Source organism: Gobius niger (genome assembly GCF_951799975.1).
Source record: "Gobius niger genome assembly, chromosome: 13".
NCBI lineage: Eukaryota > Metazoa > Chordata > Actinopteri > Gobiiformes > Gobiidae > Gobius > Gobius niger.
The window spans coordinates 31,528,089-31,542,869 of record NC_136864.1 but is presented as its reverse complement, the minus strand read 5'-3'; the positions used below and the strand labels follow the sequence as shown (position 1 = coordinate 31,542,869).

Genomic DNA, 14,781 nt, shown 5'->3' with positions numbered 1-14,781 from the left:
GAGGACGTCTCATTCAAGCTGCGACCGTTAGCCCCGCCTTGAGTCTCAATTTGGAAATCGTGTCCTACCACAATTCCAGACCGTCTTTTATATGTATTTATAAAAACATTAATGAAGTCAGTCTGGCTTTATGCAAGGCTCGGTTTAAAAAGGATCCTAATTCTGTTTAATCCCCGTCTTAACCAGGAAAACTCCAAATGCAACTCTAAATGCATGACTAAAGCAAAATAAAGTCATCTCTTATTAAAACAAATAAACTAGAAATGCAGATGACCCTGAATACCACAGGACTATTTCTGTGTTTGCAGGTATGAGCTAAATGGCCTGAAACCTGGAGATGGAAAAGCTGCGTGCAGTATTGCCTTTAAAAACAATAACACCACCATCCTTACTTTCAGTATATAGGCACAAATCAGCAAGGTGACATTGAAGCATCCTTCTATTTTTATCCGCCGGACCACCCCCCACGCGCTGCGCTGATAAGCTCGACTGGCTCCTCGTGCGGACCTGACCGCACCACCTCCGCTGAATAAGAATGAGCCGCATTAAGCGAGGCCCCGATGACAGCGGCATGCTCATTCTGCCGGGGACAATTGCTGACATTTCCACCAATCACAATCAGAATACCAGCGGTCAGGGGTCAACAGCGGCCCCTTCACATCAGCGCGCTCGCCGATCCAGGCTGGAAATAGATCCAGTCTATTCACGGCACGCCTGTTATGAAGATCAGGCCACGTTCGTCTTTTTTTTAATAGGGGTGTTATGAAAAACATACCATCCGAATAAAAAGGAGAAGCGGCGTTCAATCCTAATGCATGCGGAGAGCTAGCAAGTCGGCTAGTCCGGCTTTTTCCTATTGCCGTTAGCATTAGCCATCAAACATTGTCAACCCATCGACCACATAAGTGAGGTCAAAACCGAAATCGATAACATTATACTGCAGATACAAATGAGTGAGAAAAAGAACCAGTGCAATGAAGACTTGATGGTGTTTGTGTAAAATAAGTAAATGTCCTGATGAAATAAAGTCAGAGAGCGGTTAAAATACTGGAGGAGCTGGATCCGGTCAGAAAATAGTCCATATACATGTCTGAGAGAAGCGCGGTGGACGAACCGTTTTCATCAAGCACAATGGTCACCTGCAGAGTGTGGTTTGTTTGAACACCTATGCTGTGGAATCAGCCCATTCGTGCCGTGCCGCGTGTTTATTTACTTTACGTGCACTTTGCAGAGCACCAATGGGAAAATCATTCAACAGAGCTTCATTAGAACAGCAGCAGCCCGCTCTGAGAGGAGTCCAGACATGTACGGAGAGTTCGCTACCAAGGTTTGCTGTGAAGGGGGTCGGAGAGGCTGAGGGACAGACCGCTTGTGTAGCCAGAAAGTAGAGCTAAGGGAGAATTTGATATCCAATAATTATATAATTGCACTTTCTCTTCTCTCCTTCTACCTAAATCCTCTAGTCCGCCCCAACCCCACCACAGCAGCAGGACTAGTCACCCCCTTTGTGTGTTGAAATGCCTCTAATGCCTCTAAATGGATATTTCTTTTCTTTTTTAGCGCACTATATTAGTCCCGGCCTTGAAGGAGACTTGGTTTAGTCATGGCTTTGTTTTGATTCAGGTATGTTTAGTCTTGGACCAGTCCCGGTGTAGCCCCGCTCTGACCCCGGGGCCTGGTACACACAGCCTGGTACACACAGCTGCTTCATTATGTGGTGTATATCTCAGGGAGCGTACAGGGAAGTCTAAAGGCCAGAGGATGACATTTGGGATCTGCACTGGACTCATGTATGGTCCATAGGAAACATGGAGCCAATTCAAGTAAATGTCAGAAAGAGGCCACATGACCACTCAACAATAGACTGCAGGTCACATGACCACTAAACAATAGACTACAGGTCACATGACCACTAAACAATACACTACAGGTCACATGACCACTAAACAATAGACTGCAGGTCACATGACCACTAAACAATAGACTACAGGTCACATGACCACTAAACAATACACTACAGGTCACATGACCACTAAACAATAGACTGCAGGTCACATGACCACTAAACAATAGACTGCAAGTCACATGACCACTAAACAATAGACTGCAGGCCACATGACCACTAAACAATAGACTGCAGGCCACATGACCACTAAACAATAGACTGCAGGTCACATGACCACTAAACAATAGACTACAGATCACATGACCACTAAACAATAGACTGCATGTCATGTGACCACTAAACAATAGACTACAGGTCACATGACCACTAAACAATAGACTGCAGGCCACATGACCACGAAACAATAGACTACAGGTCACATGACCACTAAACAATAGACTGCAGGCCACATGACCACTAAACAATAGACTCTCTCCGTCCACGCTCTGATACCTGCCACAAACAACAAACTTCTGGATTAACATCCAGACAAACGTCTCTGGAGCACAAACGCTTAACCTGTTGCTGTAAGAGCCAGCGCTGAAGGAAAGGGGCTAGCACCATCGGCTAGCAAGCTAGTGGCCAGCTAGCCAGCTACCTACTCCAATCATGCCACTACCATATAAGAAATGCGGGTGCAGTACTCGGAAAATCGAACTGTGATGCAATGCTCTAACTGTCGGCACTGGATCCACTCCCTATGCTCTTGATTATCGATGAAACAACGATGCAGTCGTTCATGAGAAACCTGCCTCTCCCTGTGTAAAACATGCTCTCATAAAAGTGGCAGAAATTAAAAAACAACTTTTCAAGGCTAACAACACTGACTCAATCTATCTCCGATTCAATGTATGCCATTATGAACTTCGATGTGCCCGCATTGCTATCACTTCAGGTAGATACCCATGTGGAGACCATGCTAACTGCACTTAACCTAAAAATCGACAACTCATGTCAAAATCAGCACGAGTTAATGCAGAAAGTTAACTCTCTGGAAAAAAAACACACTGCTGAACTCGTCCTATTTGGAAATAGCGAAGCGACACACTATGAGGAATGGATCTATGGAAAAACTTCAACTACCTCGGAGTTCACCACGCCCACAGCGCCTTGTGAATCCTGATCATACAATTGTCATCGAACATGCGATAAATCCTACAAAATATGCAAATACATTGGAGCTCAAAAAGGCATTGGAGAACGAAAATGCTTATTAATGCTTCAGCTCGAGACACTATCTATCCTAGGATTGAAGGTGTCTCAGTATATTTTTCGTGTAGAGCCCTGGATAAATCCACCTCTTCAATGCTATAAAAGTCAAAGATTTAACCATGTATCAACCGCATGCAAATCACAACATCTCTGCATTAACTGTGGTGACAGTCATGCCCCTGATGAAAGCATGAGTCCTGCCCAATGTGCAAACTATGGTGAGGCGCATTAGGCAAACTTTAAAGGCTGTATTATACGCCGATCCCTAATACTGGACAGGCAGTCTTCCTTTGCAAAATGCAGGTTGCTAGCACCAACATTTCGAGGTCTCATCAGCAATCACTTGATGAAGTGATTGCCTTTCTTCAGTCACACTCTGAAATACTAATCTTCAGCCTAACAGAGACTTTTCTGACCTCAACAGTTCCAGACAAAACCTTCTACCTATAAAAAGAGAAGCCAATATGGAGGAAGCACCACATGAAACCATCTGGTTCACTCTCTGTTGCACTGTTCTGTACAGCATATTGGCCACCCAATAATGCAGAAGATCTCACCTCCCATCTGGCTGGCAAACGTCGGAATACAAATTGGATTTTAACACTGTTCCAATCCTACTAGGTGACTTGATATCTCTGCCAGATGAATATGACCAACTCGATCCACTGGATTCATTCATCATGAAACAAATTGGACTGAACTCAATGATCTCTTTAATAATGTTCACTGGAAATCTTTGCTTGACAGTGATTCTGTTGAGAAAGACTGGCAAAGTTTCATTACAACCTATTTCTTGCTTCTGAATGTATGTGCTAAGAAAATTCCAGTACCTCATACTTTCACAAAAGACAAATGATGCTGTGATAGAACCTATGCTGAACTCAAATCAAAGAAAGCAAGAGCTTGAAAAGATTACACACTCTCTAAAACCTCACAAGCATACAACCTATATCGAACTGCTCGCAATAAACTTAAAGCATATCTGCAAGAAACAAAAAGGAAGGATGCTGACAAAACAATGGAACAAATGGCGCACTCGGTTAAAACTTCCAAAAAATGGCATAAACTGGCAAGAAAGCTCTATGTTGGTGCTAAAATAACTGATGCCATCCCAACAATAACCACAGCGGATGCTTCTGCGTCTTGTAACTTTACAAAAGCAACACTTCTTAACAACCATTGTACGTCTAAAGGACAGAAGCCCAACTCTTAGATCTGGTTCCCACCTCTACCACTCAGTACATCTAAAGTTCTCTCCAACGTCTATTTTGACCAAACAAACATTGTTAAGGCATTAGCTACGCTTGATCCCTCAAAATCCACTGGTCCAGATGGAATAACCAACTTGACTTTGAGAAACTGTCACGAAGCTTTAGCGACGCCTCTGTACATTTTATTCAAAAAGTCTATTGACACCGGAGTTATGCCCAAGCCTGGAAAACAGCACACGAGACACCGATTTACAAAAACAAGGGTAACAGGTCAGATCCGCAAAATGATCGACCAATTTTGATAATATCAAATGTGGGAAAGATACGAGAGTCGATCATCAACAAAACACTGTTGGAGTTTCTGTGTACAAACAACTTAAAGGAATAGGCCACCGTTTTTACATACTAAAATATGTTCTTAGCTCACTTTAGTCGAGTTAATATATCCCCGTCTGGTCTTTGTCCGCGCGCTCTGTCACGCAAACGGAGCACATACGCAGCCTCTCCCACATGTCACATAGCTCCGAAAAAGCTCACTATAGAAGCTACCAAGCTCTTCCACGTGTTCCCTATTTAAATAAAGTTACGTGAAGTGTTTTCATGCGAAGTATATTTACACAGAAATGTAACATGTCGATTTTATAAGCAAATAAAAAGGGGGACTATATTGTGAGGCGTAATGATACGAGGAGTAAAACGTCCGCGCAGTAACTCCTAAAGGTTATTGACGGAAGTGAGCGGGGGAAGTCTTGAGGAGTTACTGCGCGGACGTTTTGCTCCTCGTATCATTACGCCTCACAATATAGTCCCCCTTTTTATTTGCTTATAAAATCGACATGTTACATTTCTGGGTAAATATACTTCGCATGAAAACACTTCACGTAACTTTATTTAAATAGGGAACACGTGGAAGAGCTTGGTAGCTACTATCGTGAGCTTTTTCGGAGCTATGTGACATGTGGGAGAGGCTGCGTATGTGCTCCGTTTGCGTGACAGAGCGCACGGACAAAGACCAGACGGGGATATATTAACACGTCTAAAGTGAGGTAAGAACATATCTTAGTATGTAAAAACGGTGGCCTATTCCTTTAATATCAGCTTCGCAATTTGGATTTCTACCACCAGTTCCTTCCACCACTGATCAGTTGAGCTATCTCTACCACAAATGTCTCTCACTAATGGAGAAAAGAGTTACTCTGTGCTGTTTTTTTGGACTTAGCAGCTGCATTCGATTCCGTTCCGCATCCTGCAATAATTCAAAAACTTCCATTATATGGAATCCGTGGAAATCTCTTTCGTTGGATTGTAAATTACCTTATGGACAGACAGCAGGCTGTCAAAATCAACAAAATTCTGTCAGAAATGTGTCCTCTCCTCTCAGGCGTCCCTCAAGGAAGCGCTTTGGCTCCCACTCTGTTTGTACTGTTCATGAATGATCTTTCACTTCTGATTCCTGGTGAAATCCAGTCATCAAGCAAGCCAGGGACTGTAAATGATTGTCTGCTTTACACTGCTTGTTGCATCCCAACAGCTCCCTCTAATGGTAGAGAAAGTAAATGAAGATCTCCTGGACTTTGCTCAGTGGGCTGAAACTTGGGGTATGCAATTTAATCCAAGCAAAACCAAAGAAACAAAGTTATTAAACAAAATTCCAGAACTGTGGGACTGTCCTACTTTGGACTGTTTTAAAAACAAATTATGGGACATCGATAAGAGGCTGAGCTTTGATGTTATGTTTTAATATTCATGAACCCAGCCGTCAATGCCTTTGGGCATGACGTTTCTACCTAAAAGTTGTAATAAAAAAAATAAAAAATAAAAAATGACCACTAAACAATACATTACAGGTCACATGACCACTAAACAACATACTACAGGTCGCTGCCAGGATCCTGACGAGAACTTCTAAATATGAACATATCACATCTGTCTTCTGTGATCACCACGATCGCTAAATGCATCCACATTCTGTCTGATCACATATCAATGCATTTATGGCCATATCTCAGACTATCTGAACTCCAGATCCCACGCACCACAACCAGACAACTTCAGTCCACAAACACAGGAGACAAGTGAGAGACACAAGAGAGTTTCAGGCAGCCGCCCTTATGTCATGGAACACCCTCCCGCCACATCTGAAGGCCCTGCAAACCAGGGGCTTTAAGGAAGGGTCTTTCCACATTTTTATTACCATTTTATTGTGTAAATTATGGTCCCTAATGTAGCTATCTGCTGTCTTTATTTGTACACTTTTTACTGAGATATTTGTATAACATGCATGATAAATGAAACATATTGTTATTATTACTAAAGGACACATGACCACAAACAACACACAGACACGCAAGTGCAGCCAAACACGACTTACTGCCACCGCTCACAAACACCACTTTACCACTGCAATTATCCACCATGATACAAACCACACAAGGACACTCCACTATTTTGAATCTCCCCCACGACATGATGACAGACCACACGCTTCACACGTTTTCTGCAGAGGTTTAAGTCCCAACATGAGGCTCTGACTATCAGTACACAAATAAACTGAACAGACACTGGACACATCAGCGGCTTGTGCCTCAGGAGTCTTGTTTGCAGTGTCTGTCAGGGACATGGATAAACGCATGCAGGCACTTTGTGACTGCTGTCTCACATCTGATCTGACCAGCCCAAAAGTACAACAGCTCCCAGGTCTCTCAATCTCCCTGTGGCCAGTCCAGCCCTGGGTGGTTGTGAGTGGACTCAGTGGACAGAAGCTGAGTTTCCAGATTGGCTGTTGCAACAGTAGCATCACTCAAATCGCAAGCGAGAATCGTGAATAAAACGTGTTTCTTAGCTATGATTTGGGGTTTTTGTTGTGACACAGTCACACTGACGCCACACACATGAGGAGCGCCACCACAAATTATCTCTTGCAAGAAACTCTCATCGGGCCACCCATCCCTGCACTCCGGGAGAGGCAAACTGGGCACACCACCTGACGCCACAGCCTTCTTCTCCTTGGCTCTGAGATAATGGAGTTGTTGAGACGGAGAAATGTGATGCCCTTAAAGCGTTACTGTTGTGAAAAAGAAACTAGATCCCTTGGACACACAAAACTTTATCAAAAAGTCCATCAACAACACGTCATACTCTCCTCAGCTGCCTACTGGCTTAAAGTCACTTTTATGGAAATGATTTCAGCGTAAATGACCAGTTCCTAATAGCATTAATCAGGGGCCACCAGCTGCTTTGGTCACACTTAGCGCTCCACTGCAGAGCTCAAACAGGCATAATGCGGAACAGTCTAGTGAAACTGAACAGTAACTGCGCTCCTTCCTGGTTTCCAATGTTGAGTGAGCGAATCACGGTTTGTTATCGCCAAAATAATGAGTTTCAAATTGCCAACTTGATGCTAAAACTTTGTCGTCGCTTCGATCTTCTTCAGTCATGATTCCATACCCTTTCAGATTTTCTTAGTCCGTGGTTTAAGCCTGTGCTGGTCCTGTGGTAGTACTCAAACAGACAAATATTCAGAACCACTGTTTTAAACTTTGTCAATCTATTATATTATATTATGGATCGTCTTCCAGGAACTCTAAGCTAACTTTAACAGGAAGCACTGGCGCTCACCTCCCCCTCGGGGTACACGAGCTTTACTGAGCGATACGACTGTAATGATGAGACTACTGCAGCACCACAGCACACGATGACAGAGGGCGTGTTTGCGATGGGTTCGGGGCACAATGGAGTGTGTTTTGGGAGCGGGTCAGCATATAAGGGATGGGGGTGTCTTGGGTTGGAGCGGGCCTTACGTTCTGCTTGCCCATGATGTTATCAAAGGGCAGCTCGGGGCTCCAGGACGCCTCGTTGAAGGTGGTGGTGCTGGCTCGTCGGTCCGCCGAGCTGCCCGCCTCCTTCATGATGTCCTCCGGGGGGCTGAGGCTGCTCTCCTCGGGCTGCTTGATCAGGTAGGTCTCGATGTTATGCCGCCGCAGGAAGTCATTGCGGTCTTTGCCGTGGCCCTCCTCCACTTCGTAGTCCCCGTTCAGACAGTCCAGAGCTGCCTTGGAGATGTGGATCCTCCTGGAGACAAAAGTCAGATAGATGGTTTTAAGATATATACTGTAGTCAAACGGCAGGCTCTGGACCGAGCGTTCGGCCTAATACTATTTCAACGAAAGAGTGAGAAGCAGCCTACTCAGAGCTAACCTTGGTGATTTCGATGACAGTAATCTGGGATCTTGTCTTGACCCAAAGCTATAGCCATAGAGTGAGAGGAGGAACCTATAGTACATTCACTGCAAACGAACAGCCTTGCCTTTCAGCTCAGCTCTTCTCTATCATAACAGTCTAATACAGGGGTGCCCAAACTTTTCGTCTCCGAGGGCCAAAATGAAAAAGTGCCTGTGGGTCGCGGGCCAAACACGGCAATGTCAAGCGTGAAACATAACTACAAATAATAAAAGTTATTTTATTTTCTTTTTTGGTAAACCTTTGCATTTAATTCAATCTATGCAATTAACCTCTTAACTCCCGTCTGAACCGAGAGGATCTTTTTCCTCACGTCATCAGATTTTTTTTTCCATCATTTTTTTGTTGGGGATTCAACTCATTTTTGTAACTTTTATGTAACTTTTATGTCATTATTTTGTCATTTTTTGTCACATTTTGGGCATTTTTTCGTCATTTTTTTTCATCAATTTTTCGTCACTTTTTTGTCATATTTTCATCATTGTTTTTTCCAGAAGCTTTTGGATTGGGGTAAAGCCAAACTGGAGAAAATGTGCTCAGTTCAGGTGGGAGTTAAGGGGTTATATGCTACAAAAGCCTAGTTTTAGTAGAACAAAATCAATTATTGTAGCGATATAGAGCAAAATGGAAACAACACCTACAGTGACTTTAGCTCATTCATTTCAAAGAAGTCAAAGAAAATGCCACATTATATCATTTTGAAAGTGTCAGTTCAGCATAAATTCTTTTATAAGTCATAGATGTCAACGATTTTTGCAAAAAAAAGTTGGAAAAATGGGAAAGTTGATGCTACGACGCTGTGATTGATAAGCACCAAGACACCAGAACAGTGTTTCCTCAACTTTGCAAAAGGAGTGAAACAGCGCCCCCAATTTGACGCTGGTGGACAAAAAGTGAACTGCATCTATATTTGCCATTGAGAATGAACGGGAGAGAGAGTTATAAACCAGATGCGGCGCAAAAGTAGGTCAACCTCTGGCGGGCCAACCTAATTGTTCCGGCGGGCCAAATTTGGCCCGCGGGCCCCACTTTGGGCACCCCTGGTCTAATACAACAGCCGCATCACTGCAGACGTGGAACCGCTCCGCCTGCCAATCTCACACTCCTTCCTTCTCTCCACCTAACCCTGGCGTAGCTCCTGAGGGCGTTAAATTCCCTCAGCAGGAGAGAATACCCAGTTCCTCCATATCTTCCAGAAACCCCAGGAAGGCCATGTCCCTCCTCTGACCAGGCACAAGGACAGGACTCTCTCCAACTTTTAATGGCTCAGATGGGGAGCAATGAGGAAGCCCACCGCAGCCGACCGCTCACATCATGAGCAAAAACCAGAGCAGTGAAGTCCAGCTGTGAGTCCAGCTCATATCCTGAGGAAACCATGGACCGAGCATCGTTATGAGCTGCTGAAGCCTATTCAAATGGGGGCAGGCCCCTATTTTATTTAGTTCCTTGCTGGAATTGACTTTCTATTAAATCTTTTTTGCCCCTCTTTAAGTCAGTATTGTACATAACATAACGTCATTCTCACCTCCAAGTGATTCACTCACATCATCATCCTGTTTTTTCCCCAATTCTAAATATACAAGGTGGATCCAAAAACCCAGCCGAACTGTTTGCATGGCTGAGCATCAGCTAGCCCGTGCTGAGGGGGAAATCCCCCCTCCTCTAGTAGGGCCATGTCCCCAAAGCTAGTCTGCCCCCACCTTTGACCACTGCCTGGGCCTCTCTGCACTGGTCCCTTACGGTTTCGCCGGCAGGTGGGGGGTCCATGTGAGGATGGCCGCATAGCTCCACGGTGTGGCCCCAGTACCGTGCGATGTAACCTGCCGTGCATGAAACTGACTTTTTACATACTTTTTCATTGAACATTGATGACTAAAATAAAATTGAAATATTACAAGCAATAGTTATATTTCACAGAGAGGTCTTGGATTGTTTCATTTGGGGGTCGGTTTCAAAACGGCTTGCAACTTAAAGGGATATTTGAGGATTTTTGACATAGGGCCTCATTTCCTAGTTATCCAGAGTGTTGCTGATTTCTGGAGATATATTTTTTGTAATTCAAGCAGTTCTTATATTTGAAGAGTTTTGTGGTGCTAATGCAAGGCTAGCTTTCAACGTGTCAGCTAGCCTGCATTAAAAACAGTGTGACCCGCTCCACAGAGCACCTGAGGCAAATCTCTTATAACACCAGACTAACCATATACATGTCTGTGTCCATAGAATCATTTTAACCATTTTGCATTTAAAATACCTTATCTTTGAGCAGCATCAGCTTCGTGGTTGTATAAGCTATGCAGCGGCGGAGTGATCTGCTAGAAAATAGTCCCTCAAATTGCGATCATTCATGTGAAGCAAGGTCAGCTATATTCAAAAAAAATATTCTGACACAGACATGTATATGGTTAGTCTGGTGTTATAAGTGATTTGCCTCAGGTGCTCTGTGGAGCGGGTCACACTGTTTTAATGCAGGCTAGCTGATACCATAGACATGCACTAGCCTAGCATTAGCCGAGCGCCACGTAACTCTTCAAATATAAGAACTGCATGAATTACAAAAGAAATTATCTCCAGAAATCAGCAACACTCTGGGTAACTAGGAAATGAGGCCCTATGTCAAAAATCCTGAAATATCCCTTTAAGGCCCATTCATGCTATATGTTCAAAATGCATGCGGATATGAATATGAATCTGTCCTTTGTTAACCCAGGCCACGTGGGAGTCAGGCCGTACATGAGCTAACCGCTAACAGCACATCGGCTCATCAGGATGAAGCAGAACCAGCGGCTAAACTTCTCATTTAAACAATTTACAAACCAACCATCTCCAACTTACCTCATTGTCCTCATTTGCCGCCATATTGTTTACATTTCTTCTCTTTTTTCTTTGCATTTTCTGATGCACTTCCAGCGGCCACTGGTGGCAAGTTCCGATAACACAGGCTGGACATTATAAACGCGAAATTATGCAGTGACAGCAGCTTCCCTTGGAATGCACAGGTCTATTTATGAGCCTTCAGGCATCATTTATTATTGTTTTATATCCTCCACAGCTACAGTTTAACCATAGGCTCTGCCGTTGCCGTGTTTTGTCCTGGTTTGGCCTGGTTTAGTTGGAGCGGTGTGTCTGGGCTCTGCTCCAGGCCAAACTGTGCTGGACCCTGGGAGGTGCTCAGGGTTAAAGGGCCTTGTCTATGGGGTCAAAGGTGGTGGTAAGGTCAGCAGAGGGTCGATGAGCAGGTGAAAACATGGGACATGGCAGACGGTAATCCCATCACAGTCGCCCACACTCCAGAGATGACTCAAGATTCATCTGCTCACAGTTCATCCAGACTACAGCGGAAACAGAACATACTTAGAAGCAACGATTTCTAACTGGGACAGCCGTGGTTGTGTGACCCACTAATGACAGTTTTAGAGTTTCCATAAAATGTTTAGTGACACATCTGTCAGAAGCCAGTCCGCAGAATCAGGCAGACTTTGGAGAGAGCCCGAGTGGAGGCATATCATCTGACCACTGCCCTCGTGTGCAGCATCAGAGCTCAGTGTGTCTGATCAATAACATTTATCACCAAGAACACAAGAAACAAACAAATCCATAAAGGTGTTCTATGACTGTGGTTCTCAGACCTTTCACCCCAAGTGCCACCAGGCCTAGACCCAGATCAAATCAGGAATAAAGGCTCCAAATACAACACAAAAAGACATTTAAAATATAAAAGATATGCTGAGTTATTTCACCCTTTTTCGACTCCTCCATGATTCATCATTTAACGTCTTCAATGAGAAACACAGAATGGAAATAGTGTTGAAAATAAAGAGAATATATATATGTGATATATACAGTACATGTCAAAAGTTGTTTTCATATTTTGGCTTTTCTTTATTTTCAACACTATTTCCATTGTGTGATTCTCATTGAAGACGTTAAATTATGAATGAACACATGGGATTATGGAGGAATCAAAACAGGGTGAAATGACTTTTTATTTGAACTGGGATGCACCGATACCACTTTTCTAAAACCGATGACCGTCGAAGACATTTTCTTCAACATGCTTATTTTTCACAGCAGATGGGTTAGTTATTAGTTGATTTACTCATTTACATTTCCTTAACTAAGGTAGGCGACACTTTTAAGAGAAATTATATCAAAATTGTACAGATGCCATTTTATTTATTTTTCGTTCAATATATTTTTTTATTTTTATTGCTCTGTCCATCACAGACAGAACAGCTCATGTCCTAAAGCTCCTCAATGCCTGTGCTTTATTCATTTATCTATTTTTATTTCACAATAGTATTGAGATGTTACTTAATACTGCAGATAAATGCTCTCTTTTCTCCTTTACTTCAGCTCTGTGTGTTTTTTCTCGTGTGTTTATAGTAACTTATCCAGTAGCTTCAGCATTTTGATTGTTTTGCTGCAGCTCATTTTGGCTCAATATAAACATGCTGTATCTCTTTATTTGGGATTTTCTGACGACTTTTTAGTCGCTGGGTTAGTTTTTCAGATGAATGAGCCCCTGGACATAAAACGACGTAAGAATCGCCAGAACTGTTAGCCGCGAGTTAGCGGCTAGTTAGCAGCATTAGCATCATTAGCAACATTAGCCTGTATGTTGTAAACACTGCAGACTCCACGCTGCAGTGCTAACAACATGTAGCTCTGGTTAAATCCAGCTCAGACTCTGGTTTAGGGAGTGTCGTCTGTAATAAAGTCAGATCTATGTGGAATATTGGATTTACACTAAACTATTCTACAGTTTGTTGTTATTTTCTCGCCTCAGTGGAGCTGCTCCTGTTGGAGCGCCGGACACACGGCAGGTGGTATCGGTTTCTGGTATCGGGAGTACTAGTATGAGTACAAGCATGTGGTATCGGCCCCATACCCGATACTGGTTACGGTGCATCCCTAATTTAAACCATTTATTTTTGCCATTTTCTCAATGAGCTTGATATGTACCTGTCTGGTCTTTGTGCCCGTGGAAGAGCGTGGTCGCTTCTAACATCACCCCTGTTTGGAACTATAGGAATACATTGGGAGAGGCCAAATGCTAACAACATCTTTTGTCTTTTTGCGTGACTGAGGGCACACACAAAGACCAGACAGGTACGTATCAACTCGTCTAAGCTCAGGCAACATATCTGAGTATGTAAAAATGGTGGCCTGTTCCTTTAACCATTTCCAAATAGAGTTTCCAAACTGTTGTCAGGTACTGCGCGTCCCGCTGACTCACCCGGGGATGCCTCCAGACTCCAGCTTGTTGGCGATGTCCACGTCCCAGGACCACACGTCGAACTGCCACTTGCGGAGGCCCAGGACGCCGCAGAGCACGGAGCCAGAGTGGATCCCAATGCGCATGTCGATGTCGTGCTTGGTCCGCGAGCGCACGTACCTGCGACACCGGGGAAACACCGGTCAGAGGCTGAACTCTCACTACCACGGACTGTTGTTATGAGTCTCATGAGAGGCCAAAGTACAAACATTCATTTCAAACACTGGACCACATCTGGACTGAACGGGGCCCTCTCAGCATGACTGTGAATGATGGTGGTGGGAGGCAGGACCAGAACAGACTGTGAAGTTTGGAAAGTAAAGTTCATTTGACATAGTCTCCTTTAACCTTGTGCCACCCTCCAGAGAGCAGCCTAAAGTGCGGGACGCTCAGGCCTGTTGGTCCCAGTGCGCACTGCGGCACTGCCCTCCCCCCGTCCCCCTCCTCTCCCCCGCGCCCGCTCATTTCACGCCTCGTAACCCCCCGTGTGATGAAGGCCAGGTGAAAGGCATCGTGGGAGCCTGCGACAGGTGCTGGAGGAGTGGAGCGCGGAGGGAACGGCGCCGCGGGCAGATGATCGGCTTCAAACTGAGGAACGTCTCTGTCCCCACTGCTCAGAGGACACGGGGGCCTCACACTGGTCCATAACCAATCCACCTGACCCCTGGTTCACTGCTTGTTTAGTCCTTTGTGAGTTTGCGTCTGAAACAGTGCAGTGGTGTTGTTGCCTCTGACATCATCGTGCCTGTGCTTGGAGACAGTGACTATGTTTACATGTCGTTAGTGTTTGGGTGAAGGTCACTTCATCTGGACAGAGTTACTCCTGTATACATGGTCGGTGTAATCAATAGATTCTTTCACAGTAGCTAAAAATAGATTGCCGCAAAGCATCATGGGGT

At 44.3% G+C, this 14,781-nt stretch overlaps 1 protein-coding gene across 3 annotated transcripts in view; it reads right to left on the bottom strand.

The window, feature by feature from the left end:
• Nucleotides 1-14,781, bottom strand: part of adcy8 (adenylate cyclase 8 (brain)) — a 122,482-nt gene that overhangs the window by 36,359 nt on the left and 71,342 nt on the right. For all 3 annotated transcript variants that reach the window (XM_079570086.1, XM_079570084.1, XM_079570085.1), the window contains exons 7-8: nt 13,844-14,002; nt 8,169-8,439 (exon numbers count right to left, since the gene is read on the bottom strand). In XM_079570086.1, the coding sequence (XP_079426212.1) occupies nt 8,169-8,439; nt 13,844-14,002 (430 nt within the window). The remainder of the gene's footprint in view (nt 1-8,168; nt 8,440-13,843; nt 14,003-14,781) is intronic.